This window comes from Phyllobates terribilis, unplaced genomic scaffold (genome assembly GCF_046119375.1).
Source record: "Phyllobates terribilis strain yellow unplaced genomic scaffold, ASM4611937v1 Scaffold_3__8_contigs__length_932513732, whole genome shotgun sequence".
In the NCBI taxonomy this organism is placed as follows: Eukaryota; Metazoa; Chordata; class Amphibia; order Anura; family Dendrobatidae; genus Phyllobates; species Phyllobates terribilis.
The window spans coordinates 675,574,058-675,583,977 of NW_027362763.1; the positions used below are offsets into that span (position 1 = coordinate 675,574,058).

Consider the following 9,920-nt stretch of genomic DNA (forward strand, 5'->3'; position numbering starts at 1 on the left):
GTCGGCAGGATTGCGTGACCGCAGCAACGGAAAATGTGATCCCCATTGCCAGCGGGTATTACGCGCCTTTACAACAGACTGTCTTTAACACTCAAGATGGCGCCCGCCCAAGAAGAACGGACGCCATTGTGTGCAAAAAGGACAACCACCCAGCACCTCCCATCGTGGGACAGGCTTCCCCTATGGCGCCAAAAGTGCAGACCACCCCTTGCATTAGAGACTGTCCGCATGGTAGTGTCCGTCAACACGGATGGGATGTCCCAAGGAGTGCCAGTCAGCCAGCCGCCCTGGAGCCGCCCCAAAAGAAGGAGGAGGAAGAAAAAACTAGGTGTGGCCGCAACAGTCCCTGACACTCCACACCCAGCAGCGAGGATGGAAGCAGCACAGGAGAGTTGCTCCAATGCCGCCCCACCAACTGCTGCCCCGCTCGGGATACGGGGAATACGTCTAACCCCGGAGGAGGCCGAGTTCCTCCGTGTGGAGTCGCAGAACCTGACCAGGAGGGTCGCGGAGGCCCAGCGTACGGTGTCCGCAGCGTGGAGAGAGGAGATGCTGCAGAAGATCCGGTCCCGCCGCCAAGGAGCTGCAATCCAAGTCAGCGGAGCAGCAACCCAGGAGGAGGGAGCCTCGAAGGCAGCGTGCAGCCCAGGACGGGGTAAGCAACAAGCCCCTGTCCCGGCTGCGAGACGCACAGAGGCCTTAGTGGATCTTATGCCGGCACCCCTATCCCCGGGCGCCGTGAAATGGGAGAAGATTTTTGCCCCAGAGCTGGAGGCCCACGTAGCAGTTAGCGGCGGAGGCCTGCAATGCCTCCCAACTCCCAGTTCAGGAGAGTCTGTGCTAATGGGGGAAATTACCAACGACCCCAACCCGGACTGGTCCGCGTCACCGGAGGACCCGCAGCAGCCTCTGTTAACGCCGCTGCCAGCGCCACTGGTTACCTGTCCGGCGGCGGAGGAGATGGCCTGGGACGACCAGGAGGGGGACTTAATGGGCTTCCCCCAGGAGACCCTTGCAGAAGAGCGGCGGAGGAAGGACTTCTGCCGCAAGGAGCTCCTCCAGCTGGATAAGGAGCGGCGGGAGAGGCGCATCCGCTGCGAGCGCCTCGAGGTACGCGCCAAAGCCGCCAAGTCTAAGGCCCACCAGGAGTAGGCCGTGCATCCAAGCCCCAGAGAGGAAGGGGTGATCGTCCATTTCCACCAGGAGGCGGGATGGGGCTTCATCAGGAGTCCCCAACTCTCCCAGGACGTCGTTGTGAGCCGCAGAGACGTCGAGCCCCATCTGCGGAGAGATCACCCTAGCCGGAGTCTCTACCCGGGTGACTTGGTATCATACACCCGTCATCACGGGGTGTGTCGCTGGTACGCCCTTGATGTACACCGCGTATTCCAGGGAGAGGCCCCTGCGCACCTGCCGGTAGGGGACCGGTCTGGCTCTGTGGGCAAGAACGAGCCTTTCCCAAAATGGAGGTACTTGGACTGAGCGGCCCCCGGAGGCTGTAGCTTTAAGTTGTTTAATGCCATGTTAATTATGTTTTTCCTCCCGGATATAGAGACATTTGTCCCTGCGGACTTGCAGTAGACAGACTCTGTTTGTATATAGTTATGCATCCCTTTAGGTGCTCCCTATTGGTTTTATGCAAAAACCACCTCTACTTCTACCTCAGACCTCAGAAGCAAAACCTGTCTGGAGTGGCTCTCCTGGAGGTCCAACACAGGATCTCCATGTCCTGCAGCCACCCCAGGGCCTACGTTGAGGGTTTGGGACAGGTCCCTCTTGCTGCTGAACTGACTTCTTTTCTACTGCATTTTCTATTAATCTGTCTACTTGCACAATGTCTCTTTGGTCTTTTATACTTTTGTACTATTTATATTGCAACGTTCAAGAATCCGAACCTCCCATAAAGAGAAGATTGTTATTGGTTAAAAAGCATATATAAAAAGTCTGTACCATGCTTTGCTCTCTTTGCAGCCCACGGACGTGCTGTGTTTCACCAGGGGGGAATGTGGTGCCCCTGAGGGTTCGGTCGCCACAGGGGGGTACTGCATCTTGTCAGGAGTTGTGGTGTATCCTCTGCTAGGTAAGGATGGTGCACCTGTCAGGACCCCAATTCAACACTCAACACTACACACTCCTGTCCTATGGGGGGCTAATATGCACCAGAGTGCTGCCCCAGCAGGATAATGGAGAGGGGGAACCAAATTTAGGGGGAACCATGTAGTGGGTGAGGGTGGAGGACGCACCATTAGGTTACACTTCTAGTTTCATATATAATAGACAGCCATCTTAAGTTCAAGGTCTTTTGATTGTGGACCTTCACCGGTGAACGTGGCTTTCTGTGATAGAACCTGCAGCCTGTTGAAGACGCACGGTCCTCGTACTCTGGCCTTGAGGTGAGGAGCGTGTGAGAGTTAACGGTTGTCTCTACCCGGTTAAGGTCCCTACTTAAGAAGGCCTGGAGGGGAGCAAAGTAGAAGAGCTCCACAGGCAAAAGGATCCCAGGGAATACGGACGGAGCGGCATACGCCAGCTGTACTCTCCATTCTGGCCTAGTCAGAGGGACTCCTGCTGCAAAAGGGGTACCGGCCCCCGATATCTGACTTTGTTACTTCATGTCTCAGTCGGAGAAGCCTGGAGGCTAAGTGGATCCCACCGGGTGACGGACGGAACGGAATTGCCACCGTACCCTTCTTCTGTGTATAGCCAGAGGGAGACCCAGCCTTGTAACACGCACCGCACACGGACAGGACAGGTCCAAGGGAGAGAGTTTAGGAACACACGGAGGTGCGGGGGTCCTGATTGAAGCACCTGAACTACCAGGGTGTGCCGGACCCTCTTCTCTGGTGGCCGCAGCAAGCCGTGAAGAGCAAGGAGAAGCCTTGCAGCTGACTTCAACCAATGTGAGTAAAGCTTGGAAGACTGCATCCATTGCCTCCGGTCCTTTATTGCAGCGCGACACCACACCACACCACTGTACCCTACTACTACTCCCCTCATCCTCCTGCTTCCTCTGCCCTGAGGCCCTGCTCCGTCTGTGGGGAGTAGTAATACCGTCGGCTGCCACAACATCCCGCCTCAGAGGACTGCAAGCAGCGCTGGTGGAGCATCACCAGACACCACAGGTGGCGTAGTCGAATTAACCACTCATCCTAAGTAGCCCATATTTTTAATGTGTGCGCCCTGGGCACGGACCGAGCCAAGCCCGCGACTGCATCCCCTCTCAGGGAGGGCTGACGCTACCGAGTAGTGGGTCACACAGTGGACATTCCTGTGATCCTTATCACTGCGCCATCTATCGTGTGTGAACAGGCCGCGGTGATATGAATGGGCGTTGATTGAAGTCAGTCATGGAAAACATGAACTATGTGGTTGGGACTGAACTCACCCTGAACCCGCTCCCTTCTCCTGGACCTTCACTCTGTGGGCTGCGCTGCGACAGGGGAAGGGTTGGAGAACCAAGGAAGGAAAGGAAAAGACTTAAAATAACCTTGTGTTCTGTGGTGACAGATTGGGAGGCAGGGGACAATTAGGTGAAAGGGGTCGATGCAATCCCAACTTATGTATCAGCATAGCTCTCCACCAAGAGGACGGTATACTGGTAGGGACCCAAGAGAGGACCCTCTTGCTATTCTGGCCTCTGAGCACAGGGAGAAGATGCCTCTGTGGGAAGGAATCCTATAAAGTCGCATTTAGTTTGAATTTAGTGTCATAAATTAGTTGATAACGTGCGGAAAACCCACATATTGTAAAAATAAGATCTCTGCTGAGGTGTCGTCTGAAAGCAATGGAGGTGTCTGAGCCTGTGGCTCCCCAATTATCAATATAAAGACCACCTGTTGGCTAGGATTTCCAAATGGCCATTTGAGCTCATCCTTTTTTCCCAAGAGGTGGTTGACCAGGAAAATTTTGGACTGGCTTTACACCATGCATCCCATCATTTTTTTGGGCATTTTGTTGACTATCACAATGATTGGAGCCAGAAGGTTTTGATCACAAGGATAAAGTCCTCATTCACAGCCTGAGAGCTCCTGGGGTGCAGCAAGTTTCTACAGGACTAGATAGGAATGCCCGGAGATTTCCTGAGCCTCTTATTCTCAGCAGTGGTGGGGATCGGAAAATTGGGCGTCTACCAGGCAAATTTTTATGGATGGTTTAATAGACAGGTAATATTTTTCCATTCAAATGATAATGCCTTAGACAGGGTTACCCCATGAAGACAAACCCTGTCTGGATGTCATACAGGGGGGTCATCCACTTGACTTTCTACTGTTAGGTTGAATGGAGAGACATTGATAAGCGGAGATCTCATATGGCTGCTGAACACTTCTCCCTGTGATAAAGACTAATTTTTACGGGGTTTAGTAGGAAAACCCTCGGGGCTAAATTATTCCGTTTGTCTGATGGGCTAACCCTGATCATTCATACAAGGCAGGACATCATAACAAGAGCTATTCTGCCAAGAAAGAATTATAGCCTGGGAGTCACCCCATCCGTTTAGAGATTGGGGGTCCCTTCACACCTGTAGCAAATCAAAGGCTAATGTGGAACCCCTGTTCTCCCAAACAGAATATATCTTAAAGCGGTGCTCATCAGATAAATGACAAATGTCATGGATCTGCCATAAATGTCTATAGTTGGAATACTCCTTTAAAGTCTGATGGAAGAAAAACATGGCTGATCAGAATATCTGTGTAATACTCATACAGATCAGTATAAACATCTATTTATAAGGGAAATACTATATATATTGTAATGCAGCAGCTTGCTAGCATTACTGTAAATGGTCCAGGATGTGTTTACCGGACCATGTACCTTCCCCTTTAACTGACTGATCACATGACTGTGACATCACACAGGTCCTGTGTGCACAGTAAAGCTCTGCACACATGACTGGGACAGCACACAGGACCTATACACACAGCTGACTGATCACATGACTTTGACATCAGCAAGGTCCTGTCAGTATGTGGCTGTCTGTGCACAGCATTTATAAATCCTGCTTAATTTGAGACAGGTGTGTTCGGTGTGAGAGGCGTGAGGCCTGTTCCCCATGTGTGTGGGATACCGTGATACCGTGAAGCCTGGCAGCCTGAAGGCAAAGACTGGATCCTGTGCGGATGCTAGTGGCCTTGGAAGGCAGCGGCTTTGGAGTGAAGCCTGGTACCTGAAGGGTCGAGCCTGGATCCTGTGTGGATGTCAGTGGCCTTTGAGGGAACGACGGCTGGAGACCCACACCTGGGAAGCCGCAGAGCCACAGTGGTGGCAGAGTAACGGACTGAGACAGCTAAACCCGGCAAAGGTAATACCCTGTGCTATATGGACATTGTGATATGAACATTGCTATTATTACCTTGCCGTAAGCTGTAACCTGGAGCAAGTGGGCCGGTGTGCCACTTGGCTCATGAATAATGTAGATATGTGTGTCGGCGTGCCACGGAGTTGGACCCGATGAACTGTGTGGACTTGTGGTTTATGCCGAAGTAATAAACTGCATTGTGGTGAAAAACGTAAAGACATTGCACGTGTAGCATTGATTGACGCAGCGAAGCGAGTTACCCCCAGTATGATGACTAGCGCTGCCTTACATAATATATATATATATATATACAATTCAAGCTGAGGTTACATACTGTATATAAATGACAGTAATATAACACTATTACAATACTGCACCCCTGTATATAACCCTGGGGTTCCACCACCTTCTGTACTAAATATTCTGTAATGATACATTATAGACTCAGATACACGTCTGCTAGATATTAATTGAATTTTTTATTAGCTTCATACAAGATATCACATGTAGAAGTTCCCACCAGTCATGTGGGGCAATAGTCATGTGGCCCTGAAGATGGGCCCCGGACTCACGGAGAGTCATCCGTCAGCGCTGAGGAGAGGAAAAACCCCCGGTGGAGGAAACCTCTAGGGAACCATGGCTGAGGGACTGCCCTTCCCTTGGGCGATGCTGGATGATGGCAGCTTGTGCTGTAGATCGGGGTGGATGCAGCAGAAGATTCACTTTTTTCTGTGATGACATCTGACTGCAGAAAGTAATGAGAACAGAGACCGAGCCCGGAATCTGCCTCGTCCTGAAGTGCGGCTCCTCTGCTCCTGACATGGCGGCCGCCACATCATTGACTTCTTATAGCCATCACCTCCAGCTGTACCCCGTCTTCTTAGTGGGACTCCAGCTCCCTTATAGTGATCTGTAGAAAAAGGAAACAGAACTGATCGTGGAGCAACCGAATATTACATATCAGAGACGTTCACATGATTTACTCCTGTGGTCACTGCCGCACAGTACACTCCTCTTACCCTTGATTATATTTGGTCCATGGTGAGTACACCGACACTTGTTTCTGAAATAAGTAAAAAAAATGAATATTAGACACCCTAATAATGGCAGCACGCCTCCTCCTATAATATTTATTGTGATGTCATTGAGGAGATGCTGACATCAAAGTTCCATGGATGTTGTAACATCACAGCCATAACCTAGGTAAGAACAAAATGAGCATATACCATGCATAAGTACAGGTGCATCTCACTAAATTAGAATATCATCAAAAAGTTAATTTATTTCAGTTCTTCAATACAAAAAGTGAAACTCCTATATTATATAGAGTCATTACACACAGAGTTATCTATTTCACGTGTTTATTTCTGTTAATGTTGATGATTATGACTTACAGCCAATGAAAACACAAAAGTCATTATCTCAGTAAATTAGAATACTTTATAACAACAACTTGAAAATTGTTTTTTAAAATTGGAAATGTCCTACTGAAATGTCTGTTCAGTAAATGCCCTCAATACTTGGTCGGGCTCCTTCTGCATCAATTCCTGCATCAATGCGACAATGTGGCATGGAGGCGATCAGCCTGTGGCACTGCTGAGGTGTTATGGAAGCCCAGGTTGCTTTGATAGCAGCCTTCAGCTCGTCTGCATTGTTGGGTTTGGTGTCTCTCACCTTCCTCTTGACAATACCCCATAGATTCTCTATAATAGATTCTCTATGGGGTTAAGGTCAGGCGAGTTTGCTGTCTGGTGTAAACCAGGTATTGGTACTTTTGGCCTTGTGGACAGGGGCCAAGTCCTGCTGGAGAATGACATTTCCATCTCCAAAAAGCTTGTCGGCAGAGGGAAGCATGAAGTGCTTGAAAATGTCCTGGTAGAAAACTGCGCTTGATAAAACACAGTGGACCTACACCAGCAGATGACATGGCCCCCAAACCATGACTGATTGTGAAAACTTCACACTAGACATCAAGCAGCTTGGATTGTGGCCTCTCCACTCTTCCTCCAGACTCTGGGACCTTGTGGAGTGTGTCAATGACTTCCTTCCGGACATCTGTCAAGTTAGCAGTCTTCCCCATGATTGTGGAGCCTACTGAAACAGACTAAGGGACTTTTGTAAATGCTTAGGAAGCCTTTGCAGGTGTTTTTTGTTAATTATTCTAATTTACTGAGATAATGACATTTGTGTCTTCATTGGCTGTAAGCCATAATCATCAACATTAACAGAAATAAACACTTGAAATAGATCACTCTGTTTGTAATGACTCTATATAATATTTGAGTTTCACATTTTGTATTGAAGAACTGAAATAAATTAACTTTTTGATGATATTCTAATTTAGTGAGATGCACCTGTAAATGGTAGTACAAGCGTCATCAAATGTGAAGGAGACCTAATGCATTGGCCAAAAATTGAATCCAGATCAACGTTTTGGAAAGCAGCTGTACTCCCCACTATACCACCAATACCTTCTTCCTCATAACAACCAATCTGAGCACAGATTTCATTGAACCAGAGCTGTTTAAGGATTGTAAGCTGTGCTCTGATTGGTTGCTATGGGTAAGAAGAACAGTTTTCGATAAATGAGGTCTACAGTCTTCTCATGGATGTAGCCCCTGTCACATGATTGTCCCACACATGTTCAACCCTGTAACAAGGAACTTACGTGATTTAGGGTTTGGTGAGGGCGTCCAATGCGATCCATCTCTGGGCCTGGATGTGACGGCCGGATTTACTCACTTCATGCTCCTTCTGAAATAAAAGTAAAAACAATGATCAGATGCCCCCAATAATGGCAGCACACCCTCATCATATTTATTGTGATGTCATCGAGGAGATGGTGACATGAAAGTTCCATGTACATTGTGACATCACAGCCATAACCTAGGTAAGAACAAAATGAGCAAATACCATCCAGAAGTTGAAAAATATTCTAAACCCTTTAAACAAGGAACTTACGTGATTTAGGGTTTGGTGAGGGCGTGTAATGCGATCCATCTCTGGGCCTGGATGTGACGGCCGGATTTACTCGCTTCATGCTTTTTCTGAAACAAAAAGTAAAAACTATGATTAAATGCCCCCGATAATGTCAGCACACCCCCATCATATTTATATATTCACTATATTGAGAGTATTATGGAAAGTCCATGGTTACTTACTGGTGCAGACAGGTCTGTGGTCCCGGGTCGTGTACGGTTGAAGGTCAGGGCGATCTCGTGGACCGTCATGGACTCTACATGCCGTTTATAGGCATGGAGTCACTTCCTGATCTTTTTGGGAAATGCGTTGATCCTGCCGGTCTGCAGGCAGGATATCAGATGAGTCCTCATCAGCCGATGCCGGAACTCTGCTCTGGGTTCACCGCCATCTGCCATAAGCTCGTAGGCAAACGCTATGGCGAATAAGCCACAGTCATAGCTGTTCTTCTGCTGATCCACATCGATAAATGTCAGATGTTTCAGGGGTTCTTCGACCACTTCACTGTACAGGTTGATAATCTGCTCACAGATGGACGGAGTCAGATTTCCGGAGTTGATGCTGTCGGCCACAAAGATTTGGCCATTTTTGTAGCAGGTGGTCAGCCAGTGCACCCTGTCCTCATCATAGTGGATTTGTACGGCATTCTTCAGTACACTGTACCCTGGCACTAGAAGAGCGCAGGGGGGCTGCAGGCCATCAAAACCCTCAAACTGACTCTGCAGCAGGTCCTGGGCCATGTTGATGATCTCGTCATCCAGGAAGCCTTCCCCCCCTTTGCTCAGCAGAATGGTTAACTGCTCTGGAGACAGGTTGTCCTCCTGCTTCCTGATATCGGGCATCTCCACTTGTGGGGTCTCCATCTCCGGGGTTACCTCTCTCAGTAGATCAGAAAGGTTTTCTGTAGCAGCTCTTTTGGCCGGTGGCAGCATCTCGGGCTGACTGTCCTCGGAGGTTGGTGCTTTTCTTTTTAGATTGTCGCGGGGTCTTGTTTGTAGCAGCCCCTCATGTGCATCTTGTGCACATTCTGGGCCCGCAAGATCCTCTCCACTTTCTGCAATGCTGGCAGTGGATTCAGTATCACCTACAATGTAGGTTGGGCTCTTCTCACCGCTGTCTTGGCTGATGACATGATCTTTACGTCTGGTTATAGCAACTGACCTGAAGCGCCTGACTGCTGAAATGGTGGCAGATTTCGTGGCCAGGAAGGAATCCTTCAGCAGTGTTCTCCAATTGCGATGGGACTTCCTGAATCGGGTCAGAAGGCTAAAGCCAATTGACTTGCAGGAAGAGAGAGCTTTGACAAGCAGCCGCTGGCCATAACGGGGACGTCCATGAATCCTCATGATGGCGTCGCTTTCTTTCTCCTTCTTTCTCCTTCTTATTCCTCTAGCTTTGTGTAGGGAGTCACACAAAAGACAGCCCCGGCTCTGCGCTCAGGCATTCTATAGACTTTACTCCCATTGTGATGTCATAGAGCCGATGTTGACACCAGAGTTCCATATAGATGATGACATCACAGCTCCAGGCCCCTCTGCTAAGGGCTCCCCAGTAAGATTGATGGTGGCTCTACAGCTATATACAGTTATTATCTGACCTTTGTTCACAAATTTCCAGCCACATTCTGCATAAAATGAGGAGGCGC

General features: G+C 49.0%; 1 protein-coding gene across 1 annotated transcript in view; it reads right to left on the reverse strand.

The window, feature by feature from the left end:
• LOC141258609 (EH domain-containing protein 3-like) overlaps nt 1-9,117 on the reverse strand; it is a 35,904-nt gene extending 26,787 nt beyond the window's left edge. The window contains exon 1 of the mRNA XM_073673570.1: nt 8,994-9,117. Within this exon, the coding sequence (XP_073529671.1) occupies nt 8,994-9,117 (124 nt within the window). The remainder of the gene's footprint in view (nt 1-8,993) is intronic.
• Between the last annotated feature and the right edge of the window lie 803 nt (nt 9,118-9,920).